We start from the raw sequence: 19,248 nt of genomic DNA on the forward strand, positions 1-19,248 counted from the left end.
GCCACATTAACAGGGATCCGCTTCTTGACTCACACGTTAAAAACAGTCCAAATACAACTCTGTAGGCGCTGATTTCTTTGCCTTCCTCTGGCGCATTTATTTACTTCTTCCATAAAATTATACAAACAAATAAACAAAATGATCAGTGTAACGTGAGGTCAAAGACTGTACCGATTCCCCGTTCCGTGCTGGAGACAATTTCCGGTGACGCTCAGTCCCACCCCTTCCTTATATAACAGCTGATTGATCACAATAAATCAGAGCTTTTCTCCGAATATTTAATTCAATACTAATTCATAAATGGAAAGAATGTATTAAGATCTAAATTAATAAGAAAATAATACATTAATTAATTAATTGATAGACTGAGAGCTAAAACAAACCAACAACAACATTACAAAATACTAGCCTAAGCCACTGTGTATTTAAAATGCCTTCTGCTTCATGAATATGGCCAGGAGGTCTCTACAACATGACAGATGCTACTCTCTTTCCTTTTATTTCTGTAATGGAGATAGGGTGCTCTGTGATATTTTCAAATATGGATCACGGCTCACAGGAGGTTTCATCTCCGCTGTCTCTGTCACTGACCGTCACTGTCAGCGCTGTTCTCTAAACCCGCGGGAAATGAACACTGCCATTATTTATTTAAACTCTTATAGACTAATGTGCCACGTTGCTTCAGTCACAATATCCATTTATTTCAGCAATTTAAATATTTAATCAGCTGACTGGAACTAGGAACATCATTTGACTGTGTTTTTCTATACATAGTGCATTTCAGCGCTTTTTGTTGATAACATCAAACACAATCCACCTAGGTTAATCACAATGAGGATTGTTAGCTTGGCATTAATTAACAAAACATGTTCTAAAAGAGCTCACAATGCAAGGAAATGTTCGAAAAATGGTCTGAAATGGTTCAGGTAGCAACATTACGCACGTTTCAAGCTAATCCAAAAATAGAATTGTGTTCTCTCTTACAAGTAATTACAATGGGAATTCATAAGCAAATGTTACATAGTCTGACTGCTGGGTCGTTGTCAACAAAATCATGATCTTCTGTTCCTGTGTGACTCCTCAGACTGAGAGGCACAGCCCTCTGCTGGGGGTCCGCTCCCGGCCCTCTCTGGACGGGGGGAAGATGAGAGCGTCTGTCAGGATGACTCGGTACCTGGAGTCCTGGGGGGCCGCCAAGCCCTTCGCCAACCTCCACCATCGAGACAGCATGACCACGGACAACGGCAAGATCAACACAACTGTGAGTGCAATGCAATGAATTTAAAGGTCACCTATTATGAAAAATCCACGTTTCCATGTCTTGTATACCTAAACATGTGTCCCCTCTGTGTAAAGAGATTCACTTTTTGTCATGATCCATTGATATAAAAAACTGATTTTGGCCACTTAATGATGTCATTACGATGTTTTGGCTTGTGTAACCATTAGCCAATAACCCCCCCCCCCCCCTTATCACCTGAATCTCCTCCTGGAGCACCATTATGTTCTTTCTAACCAAATCTCTCTCAGAGGGGCGTGGGGAGGGGCTCCTTATTTTCATCTAAAGTAACAGACAGAGAATCAGCACTTTGGAAACAGGGCTGAAACAGAGGGGATTATGGGATGCTGCAATGATCTGTTTGGTGTTTGGAGCCAAACACTTCAGAGACATGTTTTGTATATATCTGAGACCTGTAATATATTGATGAAAAACAGTATCATAGGGGACCTTTAAAGCATATAAAGGAAAAACACTCATAGATGCCGATATCCATCATTGATACATGACTTCCTGTTTCAGGACGTTCCAATGGGTCAGTACCACTTCCAGAGACGAGAAAGGTGAGCCATAAAATATGATCAGGTCATGACATACAACTCAGTTATTACAAAATATCTTCACATGTATGGGACCATTTTTGTTCCGTCTCCATGTTTGAATCGCTCCTCCCCACCCCTCGCTTCCAGGTCCAAATCTCAAAGGAGGAGGTTTGAGGAAGAACTCAACGATCGAATGATTCGCACCATCGACGGCATCAACTCGCAGAAGTAAGCACCATGTCTGCTGCTGCACATCCTTCATCTACATCACTCTTTACTATCACTTATGAGAAGAATGACTCCCAGTTCTGAGAAGTAGAAGCTTCAAGTCAGCTTGAACAAGAAAAAGCATCCTGATAAGTTATCTGGCTATTGTGCTCCAGTTATTATATATTAAACAACAATGATTTCATCTTTATGTAAATATCTGTTTTATGATCTATTCTGTATTTCAAGAAACACAAAGAAACCGTTCTTAGCACATTTCATAACATTGTAGCAATTATAAATATTCTTAAAATGTAATAAAGACTAACGCTAATGTTCAAATACAGAACAGCTTTTAGATATTCTACATGCGTGTGTGTGTGTGTGTGTGTCTGCAGACAGTGGCTGAAGTCTGAAGACATCCAGAGGATCTCTTTGTTCTTTCACAACAAAGCTCTGGAGAAAGAGGTAGGCAAATCTTACAAAATCCCTGCAAGCATTATTTACTGGGGAAAAGAATCCATGCAAGAGTCGAGAAGGAACAACTCACATTTAATTAAAAAAAGGGAAGTGTGTGTGTGAGAGAAACTTCCTCTGGAGGGAACTTTGGGATATTAGCCTTTGCAGACCATTTACATGCACTAAAAGCTATATAACACACTACAGGAGAGGGAAACTCCAAAAAGCATATTAGGGCCTCTTTAAATTATTGTATCATTTAAAAAAATATATACAGTAACAACTTTTCTACTCATTATTATTTATGGATCTATAGTTTTCTGCTTTGTCCCTCACAGAAGTCTGTTATATTGTTATCGTGCATGCAATATAAATAAATGTTGACTTTGCCGTAGCATGTTTTTTCTGCTGCTCCTCATAACATTGAACCCTGTTTCCCATTTGCCTTCCTTCTCTCAACAGTACAGATCCACAACATTACCAGCCTTCAAGTATTACGTGACCTGCGCCTGCCTCATATTCTGCTGTATGTTCATCGTGCAGGTCCTCGTCCTGCCCAAGTAAGTCTGCCCCCCCCCCCCCACAGGGTTTACATACCAGCCAACTCTAGCTGTGGCGGCGGGTTGATGTGAGAAAGAGCCATTTGACACCAGCTGTCTCATCAACAGTACCACGTTGAAATGAAAGGAGGCAGGATGCTAAAAAGCAGATTGAGATGAAAAGGCTCCATGTCGGCTAGTGATTATAGATCAGGTAAATCAGACTGCGTCGCCTCTTTCATGGCGAGGAAAGAAATTCACCGTCATGCTAATTTACTGCCTCTGGGAGCCGAAGGTGTAATTCAGTTTCTGAGGGCCATTGATCGTACAATTCACCCCTCGCATGTCTTTATCTTGGCTCTGTGTGTCGCAGCATCGCTACGCACATTTAGAAGTGACATCATCTGTTTTATGGCAAGGGTCCTTAAATCAGACGAACACAGAAAATGCGATATATGGGCGTTACTGTATTACAAAGCACATTCAGTACTGTAGCATCCAAGTTCCTGCTTATATCCACGTTCCTGCTTACTCTGTGAAAATGGAATGCAGGTCGGATGTAGAATACATTAGAACCTGCATTTAATTACGTGTGTGTGTGTGTGTGTGTGTGTGTGTGTGTGTGTGTGTGTGTGTGTGTGTGTGTGTGTGTGTGTGTGTGTGTGTGTGTGTGTGTGTGTGTGTGTGTGTGTGTGTGTGTGTGTGTGTGTGTGTGTGTGTGTGTGTGTGTGTGTGTGTGTGTGTGTGTGTGTGTGTGTGTGTGTGTGTGTGTGTGTGTGTGTGTGTGTGTGTGTGTGTGTGTGGCAGAACTGCTGTGCTGGGGATCTCCTTTGGCCTGGCGTTCCTGCTCTTGGCGTTGATCCTCCTCCTTTGCTTCGGTGGTCACATACTGGTGAGTTTGCACTGATTTTATTAGTGCACACACACGCACACACACACACACACACACACACACAAAGTATTGTTTAAAGATACTTCTTCTATATTTTATATTTCCATTTCCTGCTACTTTCTACTTCTACTCCAATACATATCATTATAATCTATAATTCAATATTCTTTGTACTTTAGAGTTACTTTAAAGATGTAGAATCATCATAAACAAAAACCTGTACCTTTCTTATTTATCTGTAAATAAATTATATTCACACATGCAGTTGTTTTCTCTATTTCTCCATTTATTATTTATTTGTATTCTCATTTCCATTCATATTCACACTGCCATACAAACATACAGAACATTAGTTATGTCCGTAAGGTTTAACTACTTAAGGGAATGGCATATCTTATGTGCATACAAAAAGCCTACAACTTGTATGAAGTTTGTCTACATTTTCAAATAAGCAGTTAATGACTCTTAATGCTCCAGAACATGATTTTATTTATGTCTGTGAGGAAGAAAACAATCATTGAATTCCCATTTTAGCTGTTTTTCCATATATATTTTTCTCATTTTAGCTGTGATTCCATCCCAAATCGATGTGTTAATTATCCCAGCTGTTGGAGATTTGGCTCACATCTTTCCCTTTTTTCACATGGATTCATTCCTTTACACAAAGAAAGATGTCTTTCCTTTACTGATCAATAACTAAGATACTGCTGAGTCGAGGTATCTTTTGTCATCACTTTTTTATTTTGGATCACTGTGTGAAATGCAGCCTTCCTATAAGGGCTTTATATGAGCTTTATTCTCCTTCATACAACAGTCCATCCATCGTGTCACTGCTGCTTGTTATTGTGCGCAGTGGAACAATGGAGGGATGGGTGTTATTTACAAGCTGCCTGTCACAAGTGTTTTATGGTCAATCAATAAATGCCTCGCCCTTTAGAGCCTTGTTCCCCCCCCCTTCTCAAGAGAGTTTTATATCGCTATAAGTGGGTCACCTGTAATTAATGGGAGGGGGTTAATCTATAATGCTGTATCTGCGCTGACCCAGATATCAATTTTATAAACTGCCTCAGTAACAACATGGAGAGGGATCATGTTTAATGGGTGTGTTGTGCTTTCCATTAATTGTATCGCTCAATGAAAGCTGCTGTGGTCACTGTGATTGGTGAAAGAGCCTGTTGTTAACTGATGAAGTCTCACGGCAAATGTGTGCATGTGCGTGTCGCTGGTTGGGTTTGTGTAAGGACTTTTTAATGAGGCTAAATAAAGTTAAAGGACATGATTAGTTTATCTGTGAAAAGTTGCATTACACTTTTATTGTGATGAAATACATTTCTTGGAAAATCCAATGAGATCATCTGTTCTGTAGGAGAAGGCATCATCGCAACTACCACAACTACCATGTAAAACACACTGCCATTATTTAGCGACAATTAGAAGAAAACATCGATATATCTATGAACCATCACTCACTTCAGCGTGTTTTAAATGTTCATTTCATCTTCACAGAGTACATATTATATTCATTTTCTTGCTCATGCTTGATGACACCTATTTTAGGTGTCTACAAGATCATGTTGACATGCTTTTATTCTAAAGGGGCCCTATCGTGCTTTTTTGGTTTTCCCTTTTCTGTAGCGTGTTGTTTTTGTGTATTTGAATGGTCTGCAAAGGCTACATTTCCAGAGGGACTTTATCACACTAAACCCCTAATTACCTGATTATTTGCCTCCTCAGCAGGGGAAGAAGGGCTCCTTCTGCTCCTTCACCTGGTTCCCCACTTCCTCTCGCATCATCGTCACCAACAATCCCTGGCTGCGATTGGTCCTCACCATGACGACCACAGCTCTCATACTTGTGATGGCGGTGTTCAACATGGTGAGAAGTTAATTACAGGTTACTATGTGGTGGACTGGCATTCACACCTGCATAAAGTGCTAATGCATTATTTCGAAACCATAACATATAGGCAAGTTTTAACAGTATCAAAAGTAACATGTATCTAGTTTATAATATTTAATTTGTAATAAAGACAAAAAATCAGGTCATTTACGAAGTTGTCGAACCATTCTATATTTGTTTTTTTTTAGATAAGTTTAATAAAAAAAACGCAAGAAAATATAAAAACAACCAACATGAAGCCAAGTGAGAAAGTGTGTGTGCTTGTTTGTTCGCCCCATTCAACAACAAAACCTGAAATTGGTAACATGGACTGTTTCTGAATACTGTTTTTAAGGTTAAAATGATGAAGTACCTGATTTATACTACTCAGTCGCATCTGGCTCTGATTATCTAGTCACATAATGAAAATGTAATTGTATTTATATAGCACCAAATCCAACAAAAGTCATCCCAGGCACTTTTTATTTTGAACTGGTCTACTGTTATATTATTTACTGAGACCCAACATTTTCCACCATCAACAAGCACTCGGCCTCAGTGGCAAAGAAAAACTCCCCTTTAACAGGCGGCAACATTTAGTTTAACTGTTTTTATCCGTCAACTCTTGTCTTCAGGGCACAACTTAAACTCAATATTAACCAGTTCTGGCGCCTGCAACTGTTAGGTGATTTCTGTTTTGTTTTGCAGTTCTTCGTGGAGGACCCTGGAGGATCGGGGGAGGAGGTCATGACAACTACTCCACCTGTGAATATAACTAATGACAGCCTGCTGGAGTACATGGAAGAAAACACAGGAGAAAACAGGTTTTATCTGCCAGTAAGTACAACAGGGAGAGTCATCAATATGGATGGAAAGAAGGTTAAAGGGGCCCTATTATAGTTGTTGAGGTTTACCATTTCCTGTAGTGTGTAATATAGGATTATGTGCATGTAAATGGTCTGCAAAGGCTAAAACCCCAAATGTCTCTCCCCCCCCCCCCCCCCCCCTGCCTGAAACTCCTCAATTGAACCCTTTTGTTTACTTCGGTGACATAGTGACATCACTACCTAACACATGCGCTTCCATTGGCTAGCACTCTAACATATTGTACGTGATAGGCTAAGGGGTGGGACATCTCTAAGTGGTTACCCAATCACAACAGAGCCAACCAGCTAACCAATCAGAGCAGAATGGGCTCTGGTTTCAGACAGAGGGTGAAAAGAGGTGCTGCAGTACAGGCAGTATGAGAAAAATAAAGACATGTCACAGAAAGAGCACAAAATACAAATATGAACCTGAAAATGAGCATAATAGGGCCCCTTTAGTTTTTAAAAGTCTACTTACTGACCACCAGTATCCCAAAGTTAACCTAAATGAGTTAAAAGTTAAAATCTAAAACTGCAAAGTTAGAGATTTGTGTTCGGAAAAATTCAGCTTCAATGTTTTCCACAGGGTCAAACTCTTCACTGCACTTTGAAAATTAGGAGGCTTAATCCATGAAGAACTATAGGTTACTTACGTAACCCCAGGCCTCAGAGTAACATGTAGTGATATGTCTCACTATGGGATGCACCTCATCGCGGAGCAAACAGAAGCATCAATCTCATTACGCCAATCCTGATTGGCTGGTGATCTTGAGGTCAGCGTCAGGGAATCCACCCCCTATAAGTAGCTTGCGCTACGTCGCATGCGTCATTCAAAATAAGCACCTCTTCTCGCTTCACCATAGCAAGGAGGGCCGTCTGGTGAGACATCTCACTACATGTTACTCTGAGAACTGGGGTTACTTACGTAACCTATAGTTCTCATTCATAACACTCCGTTCGATGTCTCACTATGGGATATTGTAGCTCCCGTATTGCCAGACGAGCTTATCTCGAAATTCACCAAACCAACCAGAACTTAACAGGTAGAGCTCTGACTCAACAAGGTGCCCAGCACTGCTCGGGCCACACTAGGAGCAGAGACGTCTAGCCTGTAAAAGCGGACAAAAGTGAGCGGCGAGGACCAGCTCGCCGCTGCACAGATGTCTTGGATGGAAACACCCTTGAACAAAGCCCAGGATGTAGCCAGACCACGAGTCGAATGAGCACGCAGACCCGAAGGTGCCTGCAAACCCTGACTCGTATAGGCCAAAGCAATTGCCTCCACAATCCAGTGGGAGAGCCGTTGCTTAGTAACAGGCTTGCCCTTCTGAGGGTTAGCCCAGGATACAAAGAGTTGGTCATTATGACAAAACTCTTTTGATCTGTCCATATAGGTGCGTAAAGCACGGACTGGACACAGCAAATCCGGCTGCTGTTCCCCGGAGAAACACAGCGGCGGAGGAAATGCCTCAATGTCAATTGGGGTACATGAACCAACCACCTTATGTTGGCTAGCCGTCTTTCCCTCAAAGCCCACATGGCATGCAGCAATAGCAGCCAGGTACACTTTGATCGTAGAGAAAGCTCTGTGTTTATCAATCAAGTCCTGTAGAAATGATAAAAAATCACCCCGACAGGACATTGAAAAGAGATGTGTCCTTTTTGAAGGCACCACTCCTCAAACACCCTCCACTTACAGTCATAGAGAGACCTGGTGGAGGAAGCTCTCGCACTCTGAATAGTGTTTATCACCTTCTGAGGGAGCCCCACTGTATTCAGATTGTACCACTCACGGGCCAGGCCCATAGTGCCAAGCGCTCTGGGTGTGGGTGAACACACCTCATCCAACATCTCCGGGAAGACCGGAAGGAGTTGCCTCTTTGTCCTCGTTGCTTGGGGAAAATGTTTCCCCTCGTAACGGGACCTGGAGGTCTCCTTGGCCATTTCGGGCCACGGGATGTCTAGTCTGGACGCGGCACGCTGACACACGGCCTGCAGGTCCATGCTCAGACAGGGCGAAGCAGGTGTGCTATCGCCCGGGAGAGCAGCCATCGCTCCCGGCTTTGCAGCCTGAGCCGATGACATGAAGATATCGTCTTCTTGCTCATCCGAATCAGACAGGAGGAACTCAGAGGTGTCCTCTTCGTCCTCCATATAATCCAATTCCAGGACATCCTCCGCGGGCGAAACCATGGTGAGGTCCAGCCGGGAGCCCCAGCTTGGTAAAGCGTGGGGCTCCGTTCCCGCGTTTCTTGCCGCCACCGGGTCCCAGCCTGACATGGCGCGGGACTCCGGTTCCGCAGCTGCCGCTGTTGATGAGCCCCAGACCGACACATTGCGGGGCTCAATCTCTGCGGCGGACGCCCCCGCGTCTTGATTGCCAGCCGGCAAATCAACGGACATGAGGGGGTCCTGTCCCGACAAGCTAGCTTGGCGTGCTAACCGTCCGCGGAGGCTCTTTACGGTGAAGCGGGCACAATGCCCGCACGAGCCGGGGTTCTCAATAGCCTCCTGGGCGTGTTCCAGCCCGAGGCAGGACGAGCAGACCTGGTGTGAGTCTGTGCCTGATATTTTCAACCCGCAGCCGCAGAGCCGAGCCTCCGAGTTCCTGACTCCTCTGGTGTGAGGGAGAGAGGCGTCCATCTTGTTCGCCGCGTGGCGCGGAGAGGACCCGCTCGTAACAGGTATCCAGAGAAAAAAAAGAACGGTGTAGATCTTTTTCCTCAAAGAATATTAACTGGTGTGTTAATATCTCTTTTAATCTTTTCCTCCTCTGTGAGGGAAAAATAAAAGACGTCCTTGCTACCGTGGTGTCGGTAGTGAGGGAAAGCAAGCTAGCAACAGGTGTGTTCTTAGCTTGAAAAATCAAAACCTTACCTTAATTTCCGAGGAAAGAAACGGCGAGGTCGATTATAATACTAACTGGTGTGTTAGCATTAGCAGTCTTCTTGCGAAGCAGAAGAGTAGCCGGCGAGCGCCCGTCGACCGAAAGTTGGCTTTGGGTTCAGTCTGTGGACAGTTAAGCTAGCCCGGCTACCCTCGAGATGTGCTCTGAAGCGAGAAGAGGTGTTTGAATGACGCATGCGACGTAGAGCAAGCTACTTATAGGGGGTGAATTCCCTGACGCTGACGTCAAGATCACCAGCCAATCAGGATTGGCGTAATGAGACTGATGCTTCTGTTTGCTCCGCGATGAGGCGCATCCCATAGTGAGACATCGAACGGAGTGTTATGAATGAGAACTCTTTGTGCTATTCTTAACCATTAACATTTTGGTTGTACAAATATTTACGGTAATGACTCGGCAAAAAAAGTCACCCCACAAAGCATGGTAAACAAGAACACAAGACTGAGGACAGTTTGCCCCAGTAGATAATGGATTTTTAAATCATCCCCCAATCATGTCTCTGCAGCGGTCCGTCACAGTCTAGATAGCTAATTACTAATTACTGAGCTTTTACTTGCATTTTATACCATAACAGTCATGGAAATGTTTTTCTTTTAGTTTAAATAACCCACGTTTAAACAAACTGCAAGGCATTCACTGAGGCAACGTCTCTATCCTCTCTCTTTAACGTAAAGCTATGTCAATGTTTTCTATTTACACGGGGAATCTTCTGTGCAGCCGTTCAAAAACTGTTAGGCTGATTAAATTATTTCACACCGAGCTGAAAAAAAAATCACCCAAGCTGGCAAACCAAGATGTTTATAGTTGAAATCATCGGAAAGCGTCAGAGGCCTTCTTTACAAACTCTAGGCTTACACTAAACCACACATTTTAATCATTTTATAGTATATCATAATCATGTCATTGTCAGTGGTAGATTAAAATTTAGTAGATTTACTTGAGTACACATTTGACTTGAATTTTGTCAAATTTTCTACAGTTTTATTCCACTATTCTTTGGCAAATATTGTTATTTTTACTGCACTACAATTATCTGACAACATTAGTTACTAAATACAAATTCATATACAAAATATAAAGTAGTATATCATTTTTAAGTACACAAAATAGCTACAATTACCTCCATCTTTACAATCTGCAACTTTAACATACACATATAATCCAGTAATAAAATATATGCCTTTCTGCGCAATAAATACTTATGCTTTTGGTATATTTAGAAGCTTATACTTGTGTTCCTTAAATCAGGTTATAACTTGAATGAAGTACTTGTACAGATTACTTTTTCATTGTAGTTTTACTTTTACTTAAGTAGAAGGGCTAAGTACTTTTTTAACACGTCATGTCAGTAAAACTTACGTCATGTTGTGTTGTAATGTAGTAAAGGTCTCACAGTGCTTCACCTGTGTGGAAAAGTATTTTAGATCTCCATATGTCTTTGTCTCTCTCTGTCCCCAGTACTTCATCTACTGCTGTATCCTGGGGCTGGTGTCGTGCTCGGTGTTCCTGAGGATAAACTACGAGCTGAAGATGGTGGTGATGCTGGTTGCCGTAGTGATCTACAACATCATCATCCTCCAGACACACGCCTCTCTGCTGGATGCCTTCAGCAAAGCACTGTACCCCACCAATACTCTAGACAGGTACATGCACACACACACACACACACACACACGCACGCACGCACACACACACACACACACACACACACACACACACACACACACACACACACTCTCTCTCCTCTTATAACCATAATTAGTTGAGGTCACAATTTCTGTGTGAAACCCTTTCGACCCCCCCTTTGACCCTGCAGCCTGCTCACATCAGTCGAGCAGAGCGGATTAAAATCACTAATGAGACTCGAGTCTTCAGGGATAGATTATAGCTGAGGTAGCAATATGCCAAATCCCTGTCAATCAAGTGCAACTGCTGGAAAGAAGGAGGATGAGTGGCAGAGTGAAAGCAGTTTGTGTTGATGGAGCTGAAATTATATCTGGCTTTTAACTGACAGCTGGAGTCTCACTGCTGAAGAAATCCCTTTCTGCAAACAGTTTTAAGAGCTGTTAGAAAGACTGTGGAAAACGTTTTTTCCAACTCCAACCTTGACTTTATTAGCATGAAGAGTGTACTGCCAAAGGATTGGGACATACGGTACATAGAATTGTTAGACCGTGGTAAATAAAAAGCAAATAGACAAATGGTCAGGTTAGACTAGTAGTCCAAGAAAGCTAGCAGTATAAGAATCACTTTGTAAATGTTAGCCACCTTTCCTTTCTATTTAAACTTTTGAGAATACTGGCTAACTTGTAGCTTACTATTTCAAATGTTAATGAATTACTTTTAGCTAACTATAAGCTATATATTTCAATGGTTTGTCCATTACTTATAGCTAACTGTAAGCTAACTATATCAACTGTTTAACTTTAAGCTAGCTTTAAAATGTACTATTTCAACGGTTTATCCTCGAACTTTAAGCACATTTTTTCAACTTTTATCTAAATGTTAGCTCACTGTTTAAAATGTGTAAAACTGATTTTTAATATTAGTGATCCCTTCACCTAACAGCAACATCAAGTAAGCGAGTTAACGGTCCTCTGTAAAAAGAAAAGTAGAACATCTTAACGGAATTTGTTGATTATACAAGATCGTCCGATTTGGCCCCACATGATCAACATTGATATATTGTTTTGTCTCTACCTCTGTGTCCAGACCAGGAGTGCTGAAGGATCTGAAGACGATGGGCTCTGTGTCTCTCTTCATCTTCTTCATCACCTTACTGGTATTAGCCAGGCAGGTCAGTAGTCTTCTTGAAAAATCCACCACAATGAAATAACTACATCTGTGATAAGAATAATAATAATAGCCATAGTAAGATCTTATTAGGTCATCCAGTGCCAGAGGTTGCGCTAGACTTTTTCACTGCCCGTCATTTTGACGGACAGGATCGTAAAACTTCTGTCAAAATCCAGAATTACCCGTCGGCCTTTACACAACTCTGACGAGGGGGGGGGGGGAGCATGCTCGTGAACTGTCAATGGGGGGGGGGGAGGGACAGTTCACATGCGCCGTGTTATGCATGGCTGCTGCACCTCGCGGGAGCGTGCACAGCGTAAAGCCAAAACTCAGACATTTCAATGATTTGTACGGCACAGTTAGGTTTGGAAACGGTATAATTTCCTTTTTGGAGGGCATGCATAACACGGCATAACACCGGAGCCTCGCTGCGGGGAAACTTTGGCGCTGTTCCGAGTTTGTTCTAATCTGTCAAAATGACGGACTGCTTTCAGATTTGTCCGTCATTGTTAAAAAAAATCCGTCATAGACGGAAAATATTCGGTTAACGCGACCTCTGTCCAGTGCGTCATTTAAAGTTGTTTTGCGAAACAACTCTGCATGTGGAGACATTTGTGAGACACTTGAAACAGAGCATGTGAACCTGCCTTCAAAGATTTGGTTCAGAAATGCTCAAAATATTTCAGATTGACATTTCTGTCGCATTGGAGCAGCCAGTCTGGCCCACTGCCTCCTCCATCTCTTCTGTGTCCAACATCCTTGCTTCATGTGAGAGCAAAACTCAGCTGACACAGATTTGGTGTGCGCGTTTCATCTTTCCTGGGGTACCATCCATCATCTCTGACCCCAACACAGATGTTCAGGATAGAAGGACTCCCCCCAGAGCTTCTGTACCCAAGACTGGGGCTCCCCTGAGAACACCAATGGGTCCAAACAGCTCCATGTGTTGTGCTCAATCTAGGTCACCAGAAGGGAGGGGAGCATTTATTTTGGAAACACAACTTTGCCGTGGTAAACAATTTATCACTGTCATATCTTATTCCGGTATGCTCTCTTATCAGCGTCTCCCAGGATTCATTTGGTTTGTCCTTCCCAAATGCTGTTTGGGTATAAATGAGTGCATTGAAATGCTTCATCCATTATCCTCAAAATATTTCTGGAAACAGGTCGAAAGGTGTAAGAAGTGACGTCTCTGGAATCCCTTGACGCAGAAGTACGTCAATAGGTGCTGCGTATGAGAACATCCTTTTAATGAACTTGTATCCTGCTATAAACACATTTGCTACATTTTCATCGTCATCCCTAATGAGATGTTTACTTGGCCATTTAGTCAGAGGGAGGAGAAAGCAGGTTAGGAGAACAGATGCGCGATGGAGCAAAGCTAATTTACAGACTAGTTAGCAGGTTTCTAAATGGCCTACTTTCTAAACTCCGGGAGGACGTTCCTCTTTCTGCAAGAGAGGCAAGTGCTCAAACTGTACACACATATCAGGGTAGGGGGTGCTTTAAAATATATTCCAATACTTTTTCTAATTCCCTTTTCAGTTGCATTACTCAACAGTATTATAGTCTGTTTGCCAGCTCATATAGTCCTATTGTGAACTTGGAAGTGTTGAGCACCCCAAAGTTGTATATTAGAAACGTAAAGAAGGGGTCCCTAGCACATAGAAACTGTCGGTTACTTATTTGCATATGTTGGTCAATTTGCACAATTATCATAAGGTGCATTTATCAGCATTAATTAGCATATGCAGACAATAGTTAAACAATGGTTTGGCCGATTTGGAATATTTTGCAGTGGTTTTGGGGGTGATGAATCAATTTCTTACATTTTCAGGATAAAAAAATGGCAGTTTGAACCTGGAATAGTGTTAATTTCGTCAGCTATTTTTTTATTTAGTTTTAGTCTTAGTCCTTTGTTAAATTTCCTTTTTAGTTTTAGTCATATTTAGTCACCTTCATCCTGTTTTTATTTAGTCAAGTTTTAGTCGACTAAAAGTCTGAGCATTTTAGTCTTATTTTAGTCGACTAAAACAGTAAACATTTTATTCAAGATTTAGTCGACTAAAAGTCTGAGCATTTTAGTCTTATTTTAGTCAAAGAAAACTAATTATTTTAGTCTACTTTTTTAGTCATCAGATTATATAGAACATTTCAGTCAAACTAGTCTAGCCAAAACCAATAATTTGTCATTTTAGTATATAAATAAATAAGATTATCTTGTCCTTAATGATGAAAAACACAGGTTGAATGATTAAGAAAGAAGCTTTGCAGAGAGTATCTGGTCAGGTTTGTGGTGTTTTTACCAGCTGTGTTTTGGCCACATTGCTTCCCTTCTGATAAAACAATGCATTCGCTTTTTTTCTCCGCCTCATTGTAGCGAAAAAGGGCCCAAATATCACATCGTTTCTTTCTCCCAAGCAGTGGTGTCTTTAGACTTTTTCGTTGTCAGTCATTTTGACGGACAGGATCGTTTCCGTCATAATCCGTCGAGTGCACAATGTATCACTCACTCGCGCTGACGGGGGTATTCGGTTAACGCGACCACTGCTCCTAAGCCCTGTTGTTGCCATTTTATTTTCTGTTAAATAAGGTTAGTTAGACCACGAGTTAGACCCGAGTCTTTCACGTTAACAGTGTGCCGCTGCCCGGTGTAATTCAAATGTACCGCCGCGCGCAGCACAGACACAGCTGCTGCTCTTCCGCAGCACCGGAAGTGGAACTGCTGGGAGAAAACTGACTATCAGAGATGTAACGTTATCTTTGATAATATTTCGTCTCCTCATTTTTCGTCAACGAAAGTAAAGAGAGATGTTGGCATAGTTTTTATTTAGTAAACTACATTTTCGTCTCGTCACTTTTCGTCAACGATATTGCATGATGATTTTGTTACAGTTATTGTTTACTGCCGTCAGTGCCGTCTCGTCATCGTCTCGTTTTCGTCATGGAAAAAAAGGTCGTTGACGAACATATTTCGTCATTGTTTTAGTCAACGAAATTAACACTAACCTGGAAGTGGCCATATTTGTACTCCTGATCCGGGCTGATTTTGATGAATTTTGGGTCTCAAGACTGGCATTTGTTATCCTAAAGATCCTACTTTTTTTATTATTATTCAGAACAGAAAAAGGAAACACAGCAGCATAGTCTGTGAGTTCTGCCTTCCAGCAGCGATATGCTGTCATCCTCCAAGGATGTTAATCATTTGGCACATTAGTGTTACCGGAGCAGCGGCAGTTCAATTAAATTAAATTAACCTACATGCAGATTTCATGGTGGATCCTGTATCACACCAATCTGAAGCAGTTGCAGTTCCTCATATCCTGCAAACCGGCTTTTCATGCTGGGATGCCTCTCTCCAAAGAGAACAATCTTTATGAGCTGGAAAGTTGTTCTACTTTCTGTGCCTGAAAGACAGAAAAATGACGAATTCTACACCCAGTAAAAGTATTTTTAGAGGCGACTGTGTGAGACGTGTGCTGTGGATCGTTAAAATATGTGCACAAGTACATCTGACATCTACGTAACGCGGTTCTTAGTATTCCGTTACTCCGGATGCCTGATATTCATACACAAATGATCCACACCATTATTTCTATTCTATGCTATCTTTATTTCCATTTCAGTCCCAGGCTCAACACTAAAGCAAAACATTCCAGCACAGAGCATATGGGCTTCACTGATGGAGACATGTACTGCCACCTCTTCCATCTCGAGGGAAAAAGTGTTCAGTGCACATTTCTTTCAGACTGCTAACTACACACATCAAATACATCTCACAGGAGGCCAAAACTGCTCTCACACCCACACACGCACACGCACACGCACACACACACACACACACACACACACACACACACACACACACACACACACACACACACACACACACTCACTTTAAGGGCCAGCAGCCCACAGGTAGCCTGGAGGTTTCAGATATGCAGGAGCATAATGATGGTGTGTTCAAGGGACTCTGTCTTATGCACAAACACACTCGTGGGATGTTTTGACCCCGCAAGAAAGAAAACTCCCTCAAGCATGAAACATTATAAAAAATAGAAGCAGTGGCTACCTTTTATGCAAAACAGTCCTGCTTCTTTTCTTTTTCCTTGAGCCATGAGAGAGGGGCTTTTTTATCATGAATACCAATCAAGTCCTTAAGTTTCAGTTGGTTACGTTTTCCCTGAAATCCTATACATTTTTCATTGAATGGCAAATGATATAAATATTTAAGACACACCCGGGTAAAAAAACATTATGCTTAAATTATACTTTTTAAAGAATGTACTAAGTGCACTTTTAGGATAAATGTACTATTTTTGTCGCATTCAAGTATACTAAAGTGTACTCAAGTTGTACTTGAGTACTACTTAAGCATTAGTTGAGTATACTTGAAGTGTAAATTGTGTGCTAAATTGGCACAACTTTATGTAAACTTTAAGTCTACTAAAGTACACCAGTTAAATCATGATTCGTGTGCATTCCAAACACACTTTAAGTACAATTATATTATATTACCAGGGTGTTTGAAATATACTTAAAAGGGTATTCAGCTCAATGCATAGTAGTGTATAAGTGTGTTTTGAACAAACGTATTCAAGCACACACGTTATATTTCAAATTAACTTCAAATGCACTTTCTGACTGTATTCAATACTTAAATTGTGCTATTATGTTAATAAAAATGTATTTTTGTAAGGTTCTATCACAATTTAAGCACCATAAATCCATGTATTTGAAGTATAATGTTATGATACTATAATGTAGAAGTGCTACAGAATAGAAGTGTATTTTAAGTACAATACTGTTACCACTGCAAGTACTGGGTTATGTGCTACAGAAGCATACTTACAATACATCACTATTATATTTCACATACACTTTAAGCTACTTCCGGATACCACTTAAGTGCACACCAATTGTGCTATTCTGTTTCATGACAAATAACACTTCAATTGTGTACAAGACATGAGAGTGCACTCATGTCTTGTACACATTTCTGTAGCTGAATACATCAGAATTTAACTTGAAAAATGAAATGTGGTCAGTTTCTTTTCTTCACCTGTAGATTCATAAAGTGTCCGTTAGCATTGGAGAAGAGTGCTGGTGTGAATGACACAGGTGTCTCTTTACTCTGTGTCCTCCTGTAACAGAATGAATATTACTGTAGGTTGGACTTCCTGTGGAGGGACAAGTTCAAGAGGGAGTGTGAGGAGATCGAAACCATGGAGAACCTCAACCGGGTTCTGCTGGAGAACGTTTTACCTGCACACGTCGCCGAACACTTCCTGGGACGCAACTGGAAAAACGAGGTGAATATTCAAGAAAAGACAGTACAGTCTTTTTTCCTATATGTTGAGCTGCGGTATTTATCTTTCAGGTTTTATTTATTAAAACATGTATTTATGATTGTAAGTTATAGGAATATTTTAAAAAGAATATGCTTATTTGCTTTTGCAATGATATGGTTGTATAATGTGTAGCTGGAGACACAACCCTTTTAGCTAGCTGAGATCTACATGAAGTTATTGAGACATTTTGATTATTACATGTACAGTATCAATAAGTAATTGAATTTAAGCCACCCTTATTTATTTTATTGTTTTGTAATATATGTTTAGTATTAACCATCATTAAACATGTGCTACTGTATAGTTAAATAGCAACAACTTTAACAACTGATGTTAAATGTCAGATCAAGTTTTACTTAAGGGTTTATGCAACAAAATAAATTGTAATCTCAAATCAACAAAACATACATTTTCCAATCCCATAATTATGTTGTTATCTTCAGAAACTGGCCTTTTTTATTTTCTTGAGAATAGACACAAATGAACGAGAGACAATTTGCTAAGAAATATCGCGATAACGGCTTAAAATAATGAATTGAAAGTAGGGAGTTTATACTGCCATACATACTTCTCAGTACAGTATCATTTTTTTCATGCTCTCCTGCTTTTGCATGCTAACCCTTCCTGAACTGATGTTGGCCACCTTTCCAATTTTTTTTATTTGGTCCATTTTAAGTTGCACTCTCGGGACCCTCATTTAATCTGCTCTGAATCCTGTCTTTCCTGTGATGGATGCTGTTGCTATCTTGCTGCTGCAGTGACCCTGTGCCCTGACAGAAATGATTAAAGTGTCATTTTATTTATTTAAAGAAACGCCGTAATTGATCAGTGTCAGGTATTCAGCCCATAGATCTTCCCTCTGTGCTTGGGACTCTTTACTTTCTTTCAGTGCTCGATCAATACAACACATCCAGCTGTTATCTCCTCCCTCTCGTTATCAGGACCTTTATCATCAGTCCTACGAGTCTGTGTGTGTGATGTTCGCCTCCATCCCGGACTTCAAAGAGTTTTATACCGAGTCTGATGTCAATAAGGAGGGACTGGAGTGCCTCCGTCTTCTCAACGAGATCATAGCAGACTTTGATGAGGTAAACCCCTCTCACTCTGATAATCCTGCCATCTGACAATGTGGAAATAAATAATCTTTTTCTGAGACACAGCCACACTGAATGATTATGCTCTCAAGTCATCGTCCCTCTTTGTGTCTCTTTGTAGTCATGTCATGTGTCTTGTATCAGCATCTTTCTGTGGTTTTTGTGTCCCCTTTTCTAGCGTTGTAGGCATTTTAAGTCTCTTTGTGGTCAATTTTGTCTTTTTGTAGTCTTTTTTTCCCTTTGAAGTCATTTGTGTCTGTTCAGAATGGAGAAGGAATCACATTCATATTCAATCATCACATGTACACACACAGTTCTGTGTCTCTTTTGCTTTATGTCCTTTTATAGCCCTTTTGTGTCTCTTCCTAGTCAGTTTCTGTCATTGTAATGAGACTTAAATTCATTTTGAATATTTTGTGCTTGTTTTTTATCACTTT

The 19,248-nt window shown here is 41.1% G+C and overlaps 1 protein-coding gene across 1 annotated transcript in view; it reads left to right on the forward strand.

Moving 5' to 3' along the window:
• The window catches only part of adcy2b (adenylate cyclase 2b (brain)), a 68,094-nt gene that overhangs the window by 46,551 nt on the left and 2,295 nt on the right, over positions 1–19,248 (forward strand). Inside the window, 12 exon segments of the mRNA XM_034094604.2 lie at positions 1,085–1,261; positions 1,802–1,842; positions 1,969–2,049; positions 2,427–2,496; positions 2,950–3,047; positions 3,834–3,918; positions 5,653–5,793; positions 6,505–6,633; positions 11,029–11,213; positions 12,283–12,367; positions 17,520–17,678; positions 18,659–18,805. Coding sequence (XP_033950495.1) covers positions 1,085–1,261; positions 1,802–1,842; positions 1,969–2,049; positions 2,427–2,496; positions 2,950–3,047; positions 3,834–3,918; positions 5,653–5,793; positions 6,505–6,633; positions 11,029–11,213; positions 12,283–12,367; positions 17,520–17,678; positions 18,659–18,805 — 1,398 coding nt within the window.

The sequence above is a fragment of the Pseudochaenichthys georgianus genome, chromosome 11 (assembly GCF_902827115.2).
Source record: "Pseudochaenichthys georgianus chromosome 11, fPseGeo1.2, whole genome shotgun sequence".
NCBI classification, from domain to species: Eukaryota; Metazoa; Chordata; class Actinopteri; order Perciformes; family Channichthyidae; genus Pseudochaenichthys; species Pseudochaenichthys georgianus.